The sequence below is a fragment of the Stigmatopora argus genome, chromosome 3, assembly GCF_051989625.1.
Source record: "Stigmatopora argus isolate UIUO_Sarg chromosome 3, RoL_Sarg_1.0, whole genome shotgun sequence".
Taxonomy (NCBI): domain Eukaryota; kingdom Metazoa; phylum Chordata; class Actinopteri; order Syngnathiformes; family Syngnathidae; genus Stigmatopora; species Stigmatopora argus.
Window position 1 is genome coordinate 9,955,008 of NC_135389.1, and position 14,132 is coordinate 9,969,139.

At 37.5% G+C, this 14,132-nt stretch overlaps 3 protein-coding genes across 5 annotated transcripts in view; 1 reads left to right on the forward strand and 2 right to left on the reverse strand.

Annotated features, from left to right (window-relative positions):
- LOC144071082 (metabotropic glutamate receptor 8-like) overlaps positions 1–424 on the reverse strand; it is a 29,277-nt gene extending 28,853 nt beyond the window's left edge. Inside the window, exon 1 of one of the 2 annotated variants that reach the window (XM_077595868.1) lies at positions 26–421. The gene's annotated coding sequence lies outside the window, so the exon portion shown is untranslated. Of the gene's footprint in view, positions 1–25 lie in introns of both variants that reach the window. The other variant, XM_077595869.1, reaches the window with a different exon arrangement.
- Positions 425–2,189: 1,765 nt separating this feature from the next.
- LOC144071085 (uncharacterized) lies at positions 2,190–8,589 on the forward strand. The gene is made up of 4 exons (XM_077595874.1): positions 2,190–2,537; positions 4,645–4,798; positions 6,454–6,600; positions 7,578–8,589. The coding sequence occupies exons 1-4, from the start codon at positions 2,383–2,385 to the stop codon at positions 7,845–7,847; spliced, it is 726 nt and encodes a 241-aa protein (XP_077452000.1). The 5' UTR covers positions 2,190–2,382; the 3' UTR covers positions 7,848–8,589.
- LOC144071084 (peroxisomal succinyl-coenzyme A thioesterase-like) lies at positions 8,238–13,957 on the reverse strand. 2 transcript variants are annotated; one of them, XM_077595871.1, is made up of 11 exons: positions 13,693–13,957; positions 12,594–12,795; positions 12,091–12,190; positions 11,686–11,873; positions 11,204–11,373; positions 10,438–10,557; positions 10,275–10,357; positions 10,097–10,190; positions 9,464–9,544; positions 9,236–9,377; positions 8,238–8,735 (listed from the first exon to the last, which is right to left on the reverse strand). In XM_077595871.1, the coding sequence occupies exons 1-11, from the start codon at positions 13,693–13,695 to the stop codon at positions 8,635–8,637; spliced, it is 1,284 nt and encodes a 427-aa protein (XP_077451997.1). In that variant the 5' UTR covers positions 13,696–13,957; the 3' UTR covers positions 8,238–8,634. The 2 variants fall into 2 exon arrangements, with proteins under 2 accessions (XP_077451997.1, XP_077451998.1); XM_077595872.1 differs by lacking the exon at positions 13,693–13,957 and adding an exon at positions 12,997–13,149.
- Positions 13,958–14,132: the final 175 nt, after the last annotated feature.

Consider the following 14,132-nt stretch of genomic DNA (forward strand, 5'->3'; position numbering starts at 1 on the left):
TGAGTTAAATGGTGTGTTCACGTACCTCTTGTCCCCTGTCAGACTTTCCAGTGCCTCTGCTGCTATTATCCACGTATATTTCTTCCGCCGCCACTCCTCACAATCACACACAAATGAAAGACTTTGGTATGGCAAACAAATAAAAATGAGGTCACTAAAGTCGGTTCGGACACCACCACGGACCCGGACTGCGTGTTGAAGGGGTGGTATGGGCTCGTGAGTGGGCGCGAGCATTGAAAGTGACGCGCGCGTGCACAGGTGGGTTGAAAAAAACGCTTTCTTGAAAGGAAAATCCCCCGTGACTGGCGACCCCCAGAGGGAGGACAATGACATTTCGCCTCATTCATCCACGTTCGAATTTGAATACAATACGTATATACATTCCCAAGTCATCCATTAATTCAGTCGCCGGGGGTGCTGGAGCCTATCCCAGCTAACTATGTGCACCAGGCGGGGGAAATCCTGAATTGGTGGCACAAGACCATTCACAAACATTCACACTCAAACCTAGGGGCAACTTAATGTGTTCAACCAGCCTACGACGCAAGGTTTTTGAGATGTGGGAAGGCACTGGAGCACCCGAAGAAAACTTACGCAAGAGCAGGGCGAACATTCAAACTACACGCAGTGAGGACTCACCTGGGATCGAACCTTCAATACCAGAATAGAGAGGCTGGTGCGCTAACCCCTTGGCCACCGGGCTGCCATATTAACTATTATTGAGTTTTCCCTATATACATTAATTAGATTTTACTTACATCCAATGGTTACTCATTTAGTTACACCAGCTCATGCGATGATCTAATATAATAATAATAATAATAATAATAATAATAATAATAATAATAATAATAATAATAATAATAATAATAATAATAATAATAATAATAATAATAATAATAATAATAATAATAATAATAATAATAATAATAATAATAATAATAATAATAATAATAATAATAATAATAATAATAATAATAATAATAATAATAATAATAATAATAATAATAATAATAATAATAACAATAAAAATAATAATGATAATAATAATAACAATAATAATAATAAGAAGAAGAACAACAATAATAATAATAATAGTAATAACAATAATAATAATACTTCCAATGATATTTATCGAAAATTTCTGTTGTATTCAATGTACATATCATACTGGAAACCAAATAATCATAGTAATGACATGTCTTCTGTACTGATTTTGTTTTGTTATTCAACATTAAATATTCTTTAATCCACATGTTTAGTTTGTCATATTTAAATGGAGAACACAAATACATTTCCTTTTTGGTGCTTGCAACCTTTGGAGGGCATTAGATATGTAGCTGCTGTCCTCTGCTGGTGTGATCAAGATATATATATATATATATATATATATATATATATATATATATATATATATATATATATATATATATATATATATATATATATATATATATATATATATATATATATACATATACATATATATATATACATATACATATATATATATATATATATACATATATATATATATATATAGCAAACATTTTTGCGTACTGCAAATATAAGAGAAGGATGAAGAAATTATTTGTTGAAAATTAGTTATTAGTTACATTCAATAAGAATAGCAAAGCAGTTTTTGATATTTTTTGTTTAAATAGAAAAATGAAAATATTTTATTTTTATATGTATTTTAATTATAATCAATTGGCCTTCCTAGGTAGGATTAGTATGTTCTCTCCATGCCTGTGTGATTTTCTCCAGGCATTCTGGATTGAATGCTGCTAATAATATGAATTGTTGATTGTCTCTTTGTTCATGATGCATCCCCCATTTCATAATCAAGTGGGGTGGCTCCAGTGAGCCTTGTCAGGAAAAGAAGCATGGAGGACGAATGATTAATCCAGAGATGAAAAAAGACACAGATTAAAAATATATATTTTGAGGGTAAGAACTGGACTGAGATTGTAATTGACTTTAATCAAGGAAAAACATTCAATCAGACTAAAGGTGATTACACCCTAAACTGGTCACCAGTCAATCATAGGGCAAAGACACACAGAGACAGACAACCAATCACACTCGTAATCACACTCCCACTGAGTCTGCCCGCACTGAAAGTCAGGCGAATGAACCACTACACTATCAAAGACCCCCCAAAAAACATTGAGACAACAAGATTTGGATTTGATGCAGTTCAATGGAGATTGGCATATGTGAACGTCCAGCCCCTTTCAGGTTTTGTCAATGGAGCTAACGAGTGCTCATTATCTGAACAAACAGATGTGTGTCTTTGAAAATCTACAAGTTTACCTTGATACGAGAGGTCTAACTGTTTATGGGGACTGACCTAAAATCCCAGCAGAGATCGAGAACAAGATGATCGACAGTGACATTCGCCTGGAGGCTCTGTCTGCACTATGTAACACTCAAGTTACATCCTGCCAGGCTCAAGTGTTGGGCAGCGGCCCACAACTGGTGTCTGCGCTTCCCATGTCCGTGATTGGCTTTGTGTCCGCAGCCATGGGCCGCAGGTTAGTACTACAACAGTGGACCAAATCAAAACACAAAATTTAAAATAATTAAATGCCTTGCACAGCCATTGTCATTAGGGATGTGCTGAAACTTTTTCTCCTCTTCAACCAGCCGGTACCATCTTGGAGTCTATTTTCGATCAAAAACGGTTGTGAGCAACAAACATGCTGCAACTGGTATAGTTGAAAGTTGTCTTTCTATAAAAACCTAGATACTTTTTTTAAAGACACTGCTGGTTTGTTGTCAACTTATGGGAGCACCATAGAATTGTTCCTTTTGTTGTATGTGATCCAGCTATAAATTTAGTGCATTTAATCTTTTTACCTGCAGCAAAATGCATGTTCCAGAGGTAAATAATTGCAGATTTCTTGAAATCAGAATGACATAGCAGCTTCCTTTTTCACATCGTAAAATACATCAAGTGAGCATTTTAGTGAAAAATGGAACATCTTGATGCTACAGGAGAGTTTTTTGTTGACATATTTTCAGTGTGTGTGTGTGGTTGGTTGGTTGGATGGCAAGAAGTAGCCCAAAAAAATGGCAGGCAGTGAAGATATGAAAGAATAGTTGGTCAGATTTTCCTATTATATCAACCCTTTCACAACTGAAGACTGGAGGAAGTTTAGAAAGAAGGTTTAAATATGTATTTTTGTCAACAGCAAAGGAATGAGATGATTGGAAAATGGTGGTCAACACAAAGGGGAGATAATGGCTTTCGAGAGTCAGGAGGCCTATGATTTTTGTTTTGTTTTAAAGAACAATAGAATACATTTCTTTTGAGGTGTGCAAACCCAGGATTGTGCTGAAAGTGGACCTAGAAAAAGAAGAAAAATCCTAAGTAAATTTTTCCCATTTAAAATGTTGCTTAAGGAACTATATTGTACTAATAATAATTTTTAAATTATAGCGATTAGATTTTTATAGATAGTTCTGCACTAATCTGTGAGCCCTACACTAGACTGAATTTCCCAAAGTTGTATTTTGTTATAAAAATGCAGATTTATGGAACATCGATGACCACAAAAATGGCATATACCCAATACCATGACAGTCATCAAATGGTTATTTAAACAAAAACAATGCAACAACAATGATTTAAATGATCAGTTTAAGATCATTTGACCTGGTGTCCACGTGTGGACATCACATTTTTGGTTGTCAAAGACTACAATGTTACATTTTTGACTGTAAGGGCCTGGCGTCCACTTATGGTGTGGACATATTTTTCTCAAACTACATCATGTAAATGGATATAAGTCTTTGTTTTTGCACTCATCAGGTCCCAATTAGCCTAAATATCAAAGAGAAAATAAAAATGCATGCCTGGCAAAAGTCTGGGTCTTAGGATGTTAATACAGAAACTGTGGTGGCCACAAATTTTATGAAATTCAGTTCAGCCTTAGTCTACAATTAATTACAAAGATAAATCAACAACTGGAATATTTATAGAGCACTTTGAGCAGCATTTAACGTGTGGATATGCCCTAAATCACGTGTCAAAGTGGTGGCCCAGGGGCCAAATCTGGCCCACCGCATCATTTTGTGTGGCCCGGGAAAGTAAATCATGAGTGCCGACTCTCTCTTTTAGGATCAAATTAAAATGAAGAGTATAGATGTATATTAAATTTCCTGATTTCCCCCCTTTTAAATCAATAATTGTAATTTTTCAATCAATTTTTTCTGTGTTTTTAGTTCAAAAATCATTTTGTAAAATCTAAAAATATGTATAAAAAAGCTAAAATAAACATTGTTTTAGATCTATAAAAAACCAGAATATTCAGGGCTTTTGATCCAGTTCTTTTAATCCATTTATTTAAAAAAAATCTAAATATTATATCTAAAATGGTCCGGCCCACATGAAATCGAGTTGACGTTAATGCGGCCCGCGAACCAACCCGAGTCTGACACCCTTGCCCTAAATCATACAAGTATGGTAAAAAGACACTAGATTGAATCTCTTGATCACTCACAGCTATTTCCTTCATTGCAAGTATTCCTTTCAGTGGGAAATATAAACATTTTTCTATGATTTATGATACACTGGCATTGAGCGAGAGACTGAAACGTAGTGAAAATATTTGTAAGAATATTTTTCTTTGGGTGCAGCGGTGCTGACGAAAAGGGCCTGGTGATTGACGAGGAGGAGTTCTTCGACAAAGCGTTTGATTTCGACTTCAGCAAGGTAAAGGACACTTGCACTTACTACCGAGGAGGAGAAGTCTACCACAGACCGTGCGGGTGGCTGCGCTTTGCTCTCAAGGTGACTTCACTCAACCTCAGTATAAGTGCATGTCTAAAGTATATATGCATCTCAATGTTTGACTTGAGATTTAGAGAAACACTTGTCAATGTTTCTTTAAATCTGTTTGCCCTCTGTAACTGCTTGGCTTTGAATTTAGTTGGGAGAAGCATGCTCATTTGGGTGTGCTTCCGTCTTTGAGTGCGTCTTCTTCCCCAGAATGGAATACAGCACGTGTCAGTGGCAAAGTAAATCATGAGTGCTGACTTTCTGTTTTAGGATCAAATTAAAATGAAGAGTATCGATGTATATTAAATTTCCAGATTTTTTCCCCCTTTTAAATCAATAATTGTAATTTTTTAATCATTTTTTTCTGTGTTTTTAGTTCAAAAATCATTTTGTAAAATCTAAAAATATATATATAAAAAAGCTTGAGTAAACATTGTTTTAGATCTACGAAAAACCTGAATATTCAGGTCCTTTAATCCAGTTCATTTAATCCATTTATTTAAAAAAAATCGAAATATTATATCTAAAATGGTCCAACCCACATGAAATCGAGTTGACGTTAAAGTGGCCCGCGAACCAACCCGAGTCTGACACCCTTGGAATACAGAATGTTTGTTAGTGTCTGTAGTGAAAATGTGTCCAAACTTATTTCTCTGAGGGCTGCTTTCCCCCAAAAAATCAAAGGATACAAGGGCCAACATGAAATCCCTCCACTTTCATTTGTTAAAGGGAGGATCGGACCTGGATTTAAAAAAAAATCTGGTTCTTCGAATACATTTTAAGAATGAACTCATTGCTTGTCGCCGATGGTGATAGATGTCCAATCGGCACGGAGTAGTGGTTCACTTGCCTGACTTGGGTAGGGGCAAGCGTGGGCTCAAGATCATGTGATTGAGTGTGAATGGTTGCCTGTCTTTGTGTGCCCGACGGCTGACTGGCGACTAGTCAAAGGTGTAGTCCGCCTTTCGCAAGAAATCAGATGGCATAGGCTCCGGCATCTCCCTTGTGAGGATAAGCGGTACAGAATATAATGAATGAATGTCGTCTATCGCCGTCAATGGCAGTGAAACAATTGTTGAAAGCAAGTTCGCAGTTTAAGTGGATTTGATTACTCTATAGCAATTAATGAGTTAAGGACTATTAGCGCAATTAATGAGTTAAGGACTATTAGCAACAAAATAATCCACAAGGTGATGGGGTAGGGTAGGATTTAAAATATATATATATACATATATAGATCTATATCATTTTTTTGGCATTTAAAACATGAAAAAAATTGATTATTTTGAAGTGAACATTTGACTGCATGTGATTAATAGCAATTTAAAAAATAATTGCTTGAGAGCGGTAATATTTACATTACTGAAACAAATTTTCCAGAAAAATGAAAACGTCAAGAACATTGGCAAAATATAAAAATAAAAAATGAATACATTTAGTCATTCATTCAAATTCTACAGTTTCCTAATACATTGGAAATCATAGAGAGCCACCTTTTAGAGATTGGCAGCTAAATGTGAAATTCCATTGTACACCATTTGTTGAAACAAAGTGTTGGGACTATCTGTTATTTAAATGTTAAATATTCAGTTTTGGGCATCCTAAGGGAAGCTCGCTGTTCATTACCGACACATTCCGGACCACATTTTTCTTTTGTATCTTCACAGGTGTGGGATAAATATCCAGATGGTAACGCATGGCTGGGAAACCGTGGCCATTGCACCACCACGCACTCCAAACTTGGAGAGTGGCCTGTTTCCTATCACGGCACCTCCAAGAACGGAGCCAGGGCCATCATTGTCACCAATTACAAGGTTAACTAACCTTGTTGGACACATTGTGTGAGAACCCATGATTTTGTTTTTGTGCACACATACCGTATTTTCTCGCATATAAGCCGTATTTGTCGCTAAAAAAATGATGACTGAATCCAGGGTATGGCTTATGTGCATAAATTTGACTTGACATGCCCGAAACTGCAAGGTAACAAAGATGAAATGCCATAATGCAAGACAATGCGAACGATACTACATTTATTTCAAAATAGAGAAAAGATGAGCAAATAAAACGCTAAAGAAAATTTATCTTGACATCTATGAATGAAATTCAAGAAAGAAAAAATCGTATCTTGCACAAAACGTGAAAAAACTCATTAACTTGTGCCTGCCACTGCTCGCTCAGGGCGTCGCCATCTTACCGTACTTAAACATGCTCTGACTGGCTGGACGCAAGTAGCCTTGATAGATGTGTTTGTAGTGTTTACCATGTCAGCACGTCGGAATAGTTGTTAAGGCTGATCGAAGGTCTTATGGTCGATCATTAAAATATCAGCCTTGATAACAGCTGTAATATGAAAACATTAGCTAAACAATACTGCATGAAAATGTTGGCATATAAGAAAAAAAATCGAACGACCCACGGTATGAATGAAGTTGGTCTGAAGTTTATAACAGCTTTTAACTGGTATATTTTTCTTTTAAATCCTCTGCAAATGTCAGTGATTTTAAATGTAACAACTAGATCATATTTATACATTTTGTTCGAGCCATGAATTCTTGATTTAAAATGGAAGTTCCTCAAACTTCTATCTTTAACTCAAATTGTTCGGTCTGCCAGCTTTTCATCATGCCAACTTTCATAGTTTGCATATTTCTAACTACAATATTAGTGTGGAGGGAGTAGAGCTGATAGCACACTGTAAAGTCATTTACCTCTTTGTTCAATAGTTTTTTTCTTTGTGGTGAATTAAGCTATTTGGCTTGTTATTTAAAAACATTTGTTTCATTGTCAGCCTGGTCCTGGACAAAAATATGGTCGTGGGGTGTATTCAACACCCTACCTGGAGGATGCAGTAGACTACACGAAAACATTCCAGTCCAAAGCTACAGGCAAGATGTATCGTGTGGTGATGCAGAATCGCGTCAACCCAGCATACCGTCAAAAACACAACATGGACAAGTACTGGTTGTTGCCTGTCCCTGATGATTTTCCTGCGGATGAGGAGCAAGAGTTGGTGGAGAAAGCCATTCGGCCCTATGGCGTTCTTATCAAACCACTTTGAATCGTAATATATATATATATATATATATATATATATATATATATATATATATATATATATACATATACATATACATATACATATACATATACATATACATATACATATACATATACATATACATATACATATACATATACATATACATATACATATACATATACATATACATATACATATACATATACATATACATATACATATACATATACATATACATAACATTACAATACATATACATATACATAATACAGAATTTTGAAAAATGCAAATGATGTCTTTTTTTAAACTCGTGTCGCAACCTGCACCCAATATTGTTCACATTTTTAAATTTGTTAATTTATATACTACTAGTATAATATGCAGAATTAATAATTAATTCCAAAGATGTAATACTAAAGATTATGATCTTTAATTTGTAATTTTATTTGGAACCAACCAGTTTACCATGAGTAGATATATCATTATCATTTTTGTACAGATCACTCACTTTGTGTTCCTATTAACAGCACACTAACTTGCTACTCCTCTTGCTTCTGTACAAACACATTATCCTCCAGATATTCCCAATTCCTGGGGTAAAGAAAAACTGCTGTCTGATAGTTTTCCAAACTTTCCTCTCTTGATCCTTATTTGACCAGTTAAAACCATTTGATGCCTGTATGTAAGTGTAAGCAGATTAAAAACACAGGCACTGTCCCAAAGTCAATTGTTTGCATTAAATCATGGACAGTCCACTTGAGATTGGTTAAATGCCTCGAGTACACACATTGTTTGTGTTCTGTCTTCAGGCGTACAAATGGTGGCGTAGAAATTCCAAGGTCTTTCTCCAGGCGTCCTCCTGAGCCACTGAATGCGCCACACACTCGCCTCCCCACAGAGCTGTAACTGCAAACACACAACAAAACTCCATTATCACTTCCAACTTATAAAATACGTAACACAAACTAGATTGGGAACTTCTCTGAGAACTGTTGTGTCGCTGTCTTCTTTCGTAGGTGTCCGGCTACTTAAGGTTGGAAACTTGCAATATAGATTTGAATCAAGACATAGAACAGGACAAGATTGGGGATCTTGAGCAGGCATAAAACATGTATCTTGAAGGGCCAAAGACATGTACTAGGAAATAAATTAGAACGTGAACAAAGAAATGGACAAGGATCATAACGTGAGAACAATTACAAGGAAATATATACATGTATGAACAAGAACGTGGTCGAAGACACTGACCAAAACAGATACATAAACAAAAGACAAAGACCTGAACCAGGACAAATCACTCTGACATAATCCAACTTTAAAGGACATGAACCAAAATATATGGAATCAGAACCATGACACAACAACTGACTATTGAGTACAATTGCTGAGTTTGCCTGAGAACTTACGCTTTTCCCGAGTTCCTACAGATCTGAATGAGCTGACTCTGGTGTGTGGGGAGTAGGGAGGCTCAAGCAAGTGTCCTGCATTAGGATAAGACAGGATGGTCAGCAGGTAGAGGTTTCCAGCATGCTCCATCATCTCCTTCATCTGTAACACAATTTGAGGAGTTGTTTGTCCATATTAACAACATCACTATGAATTTTGAATGCCATCCTGGAACTTGTGCTCCTTACGTCTGCTGCGGATTCACAGGCGGGCCAGTTCTGGTCATCCTCACCCACAACCAACAACAGAGGACATTTCACACGTCCCATCTTAGTAAACACAAAATATTGTACACACAATCACCAAATTGCTACAAAAATACAATCAAATCGGAATCAAGATATGGACAAGAACATGGAACTGTTGAACTATATTCAGTACATGGCCTAGACCTGAATCAGGACAAAGACACAAACTTTAATCATGAGCAATATCAGTATCAAAGCATTGGTCAAGACCACGTTCAAAAAGATAAATAGACCTTGACCAAGAAAGGCACCAGGGTGACCACCACAACAAGATGAGGGTCAAGTCAAGAATCAGCACATGGACGAGAACCAGGATATTTAAAAGGCATGGAACAGAACAAGCCCATAAATTGTGACAAACCCAGAAACTAAAACCAAGATATATACCAGAAGAAGAAAAGCAGAGGTCAGGAAAGAAATAACAAAAATAGCATCAGAACACAAAAGAATCAGGTTTTGGCCAGGAACCAGAACCACAGCAAAAATAAGGAATAAGAAATCAGGTGGCACTGGATTAGAAACAATGATATAAATAAGACCATTAAATTGACCAGGATCAAACCAAGAACTCACATCGACTTTGTAGGCAGGGTCAGCAGGGATTGGCAGTAGCAAGTTTCTCATGATGACTTGGTTCTTGTCGTTCAGTTGAGCCTTGTGTCCATTTCTAATTGGACAAAAAACAAATAATATTAACAATCACAAAATCTCTTCTTAACAAAATGACAAATTCCAATGGTGACTGTACTACCGATCAAAGTATGATAAAATGTCCGCCATAGTTCCTTCCACGGGCTGCACATGACTTCCACTGATGCACACTGCACACCTAGGCTGTAAAACGTACACACACAAATGCACATCAAAATACAACTACATACATGCACACACATTGAGACCTAAGATCACCCGACCTTTAGGACGTGTGAGTAAGCGGCCATCTTGAGCGTGACACTGACTCCAAAAGAGAGACCCAACATGGCCACGCGCTCGCCCATCACCCTAGGGTGCTGCTGCAGGAATGTGAATGCTTTCTGTGTGCATAGAATGTGATATAATCAATTTATATGGCAACACAAAACAGCATAAGGCTTGGTCACAATCCAGAAACTCAGATTGGCCAATTACAGCACAGTAAAGAACTAGCCGAGGAATTCAGTCTTCAATGAACTAAGTAAAACACTATGCTGATGTTATCGCCACCTCTATATGTATCTCTGTAAAAACTTAAGCTATGCTGCTAACATTAGACTAAGGTAGGCTACAAGACATGATCCAGAATAAGGTCCAGGACAGAGAATCGAACGAATATCCGGATGGACCCAGATCACCATCAGGACAGGCATAAAAAACATGGCTCATACTCATAGTCACGGCCATTCCAGTGTCATCTGTGCTAATAAAAGGCTACCACCAATAGACTGACTATAAGACTTCAATATCTAACTAACTTACGTCATGGATGGAAAGGTCTCACGAAAAAAAAAAATCACAACAAATTTGAATATGGCCTAGGTGTATGGCATGTTCCAGGGCCAAAACATGTATTCCTTAACTGATTTACTATTATAAGATAGTACATCATAATACTACTACCATCCTACTACAAGAATTTTAGATTCAATAAATGGTTTCGAACCACCACCAAGAAAAACAATCAGGACATGGAAAAGACCTCACCTCAAAATAAGTGTTGTCCACTGGCTTGCCAGTCTCCAAGCTGATCTTTGGAGTCATGTAGTCAAGAGCAAGCGAGGCAAAGCCACGTGATGCCAACAGAGATGCTCGGTACTCCACCAGCTGGCCTCCGCCACCCCACAGGTCCAAGATGGCAGGGAATGGGCCAGGACCTATTTTTTTTCCATTTGATTTTGTTCATACTAATATCAACATTGTGTACCGAGTTATGTATACAATGACAATACAATTTTTAAACAAGTTTAACGATCAATCAACTGGGACATTATGTTGGGTTTCACGATTGAGTGGCTTCTAAAAAGGGGAATTATGTTCCTAAGTCATTTCCTCAAGGTTGATAGAAGCTCTTTTACATGGAAAGGACGTCCTTGTTCAGAAAATGGCGGTCATCCACTTTTCTACCACTAAGTAACACCTCGGAAGCAGCATTCAGAGTTTAAGAGATTTTAGTGTGGTGTGAATACCTGAGGGTAGGAAGAGGGTCGCCGTGAGTCCGTGGTCCACGATGGGCATCCTGAGGACGCCAGGTGCCATGTACCAGCGCTCCACTAGCTGGGATGCCAAAACAACCTTCTCCTTGAATTCCGTGAGGTGGTCCTGATAGACGGAGATTGTAAACTCCATAGGGGTCTCCACATTCATCTTCCTCATCCTAGTGATTACATTCATAGTTAGGCCTTTTCACTCTGCTTGTCAAATCCCGATTTGTCCCATTATCTTGCTATATAATGGTTTTGCGCAAAATAAATGGTGGAATGAACCACAAGTTTCCAGAGAACCAGAGCTCTATATCTACTCTGACATTGGAAGTTTTAAGGATGTTTATGTCAACGTGTCTTTAAACTTTGATATTGCAGGTGTTAGACTACCTGAGTCCAGGTTTGCTGCCAGGAACGGGTCTGATGCTCCAAAGAAGACCCATCTGCTCCACCCCATTGTACGTGCCCCCCAGGCTGGGTTCCTCAGATACTGAAAGACAGTAAGCTTCCTGTAAAACGTATCTGGAACCAGTAGCAGATAAATGTGCCTGCGTGAGTTTTTTCCAGGTACTCCGGTTTCCTCCCGCAACCCAAAAACTTGCGTGGTAGACCGGTTTAGCACTCTTAATTTTCCATAGCTGTTATTATGTGTTTGTGTGTGAATGGTTGTTCGTCTTGTGCCTTGGGATTGGCTGGCAACCAATTTAGGGTGTTCTCTGCCTATTGCCCCCAGTAGGCTGGAATAGCCTCCAGCAACCCTGCGACCCTTGCGAGGATAAGCTGTATGCAAAATGAATGAGTGAACTAGCAATATTCTAATGGTCCCTTAACTTCTTTCAAATGACTTGTATGTTCCTGTACATTTAAAAAAAACATCAGATGGTCCGACATACTGTCAAGGCAGCCTGTAGCATCCGTCAGGTAGTGAGCGAACGCCTCCCATTCATGTCCGTCCTCACAACGGTGGAAGGCACGGAGAGTAAGCCTGGCTCCAGGAAGCGCACTTTGCACCAAAATGACCAACTTCTCGTCCACCAGGCCTCTGCATGGACTCAGCGACAGCTTGACGTTGCAATGACCAAATGACATAATGACCTGCCACAGGACCAAGGAAAGTTTTGAAAACAATACTAGAATTAAGTAGTGTCTTACAAGAAATAAAATAACTTTTCTTTCTGATAGAAGGAAAGGAGTCTCGTGAATGGGTGGTGTAAATATTTTCAAGACTAAAAGATCTTATTAGGGGAAAAAAGTCTTTGGTAAAGCTTTGAGTTTACGATAATAATAAATACTTACCGCTTGTCCTTGGCTAAAGTTGCAATTAAGTCCCTCTATGACAAAATGTCACTGATTCATAGGAGTTAGATTGACACCAGGTAAAATATTATTTGACAGATAAAGTTAGAAAAAGTAAGACTCATCTTGCTGGTTGTACCAAGTTCAATGCAAGCAAACAGGCAAGTTTATGTTTAACAGACAGACTGAAGTCCACTTTTCCTGTAAAAGGTGAGCGTGAAGGGATGGGCCACATGGCTTATTTAAATTTTTATTGAACTTTTTGTAGTTTTCATTTATACATATATACACATATATATATATATATATATATATATATATATATATATATATATATATATATATATATATATATATATATATCCCTCGAATATTGCAGTTTCACTACATTGTGGATATTTTTTTGGGGAAAAAAAGTCCATAAAATGTGAAAATCCACCCTGGTCTGTCAATCCTAGTAGTACACCTCTCTTTTTACTCATATACTCAAAATTATGCAATTTTACAGATTAAATTTGGAGAAAATTGGAAGTAAATTTGCTCCATGCGTAAGCAGTATTGCATACTCAACTCGAGTTCTGCACCTAGGACTTATTACTACTACTTGTACTACTTATTTATTATGTTAACCACTTATTTATCTATTACTATTTAGTGATTATTTATATTTTGATTATCTATGTCCAATCAGCCTACCATGTGTTACGTCTTTTCGTCGACGTTGAGGCAAGGAGACACGGAGTAGGATCCAATTGCAGGGAAGCAGGCAAGGAGAGGGAAGTAGTACTTCAACAAAAACTTTGATAACTTAGGCAGGATCTTTAGAAAATAACAACGACTTAGGAATCAAATCACAAAATCAAACCTGACGGGAAGACATGGGGAAACAAGGAACATAGAACATGGAACAGGGAGCATGGGATGTTCCAACACTGGCAAAACAATTCATGGGCTTTAAATAGACAAAACAGGAACAAATTCTCAATGACGCGCAGCTGCACATGTGGAATGGCAAGTCAGATGGGACAAACAAGAGTAGGAATGCAAACATAAGAACTCACGGAGAAAACAATGAACAGAGCTGTGAGGCCAACGCGCTAACCGCTCAAGCCGCCGGGCCGCCACAATGCATTATT

Bases quoted from the DNA above. Each gene is read 5' to 3' on its own strand.
- LOC144071085 (XM_077595874.1), top strand. From the start codon at position 2,383: ATGATCGACAGTGACATTCGCCTGGAGGCTCTGTCTGCACTATGTAAC. The intron at 2,538-4,644 runs GTTAGTACTACA...CTTTGGGTGCAG, and splicing joins TCCGCAGCCATGGGCCGCAG to CGGTGCTGACGAAAAGGGCC. The intron at 4,799-6,453 runs GTGACTTCACTC...GTATCTTCACAG, and splicing joins GGCTGCGCTTTGCTCTCAAG to GTGTGGGATAAATATCCAGA.
- LOC144071084 (XM_077595871.1), bottom strand. The intron at 10,358-10,437 runs GTCGGGTGATCT...TACGTTTTACAG, and splicing joins CTTACTCACACGTCCTAAAG to CCTAGGTGTGCAGTGTGCAT. The intron at 9,545-10,096 runs GTGAGTTCTTGG...GTGTTTACTAAG, and splicing joins ACCCTGCCTACAAAGTCGAT to ATGGGACGTGTGAAATGTCC.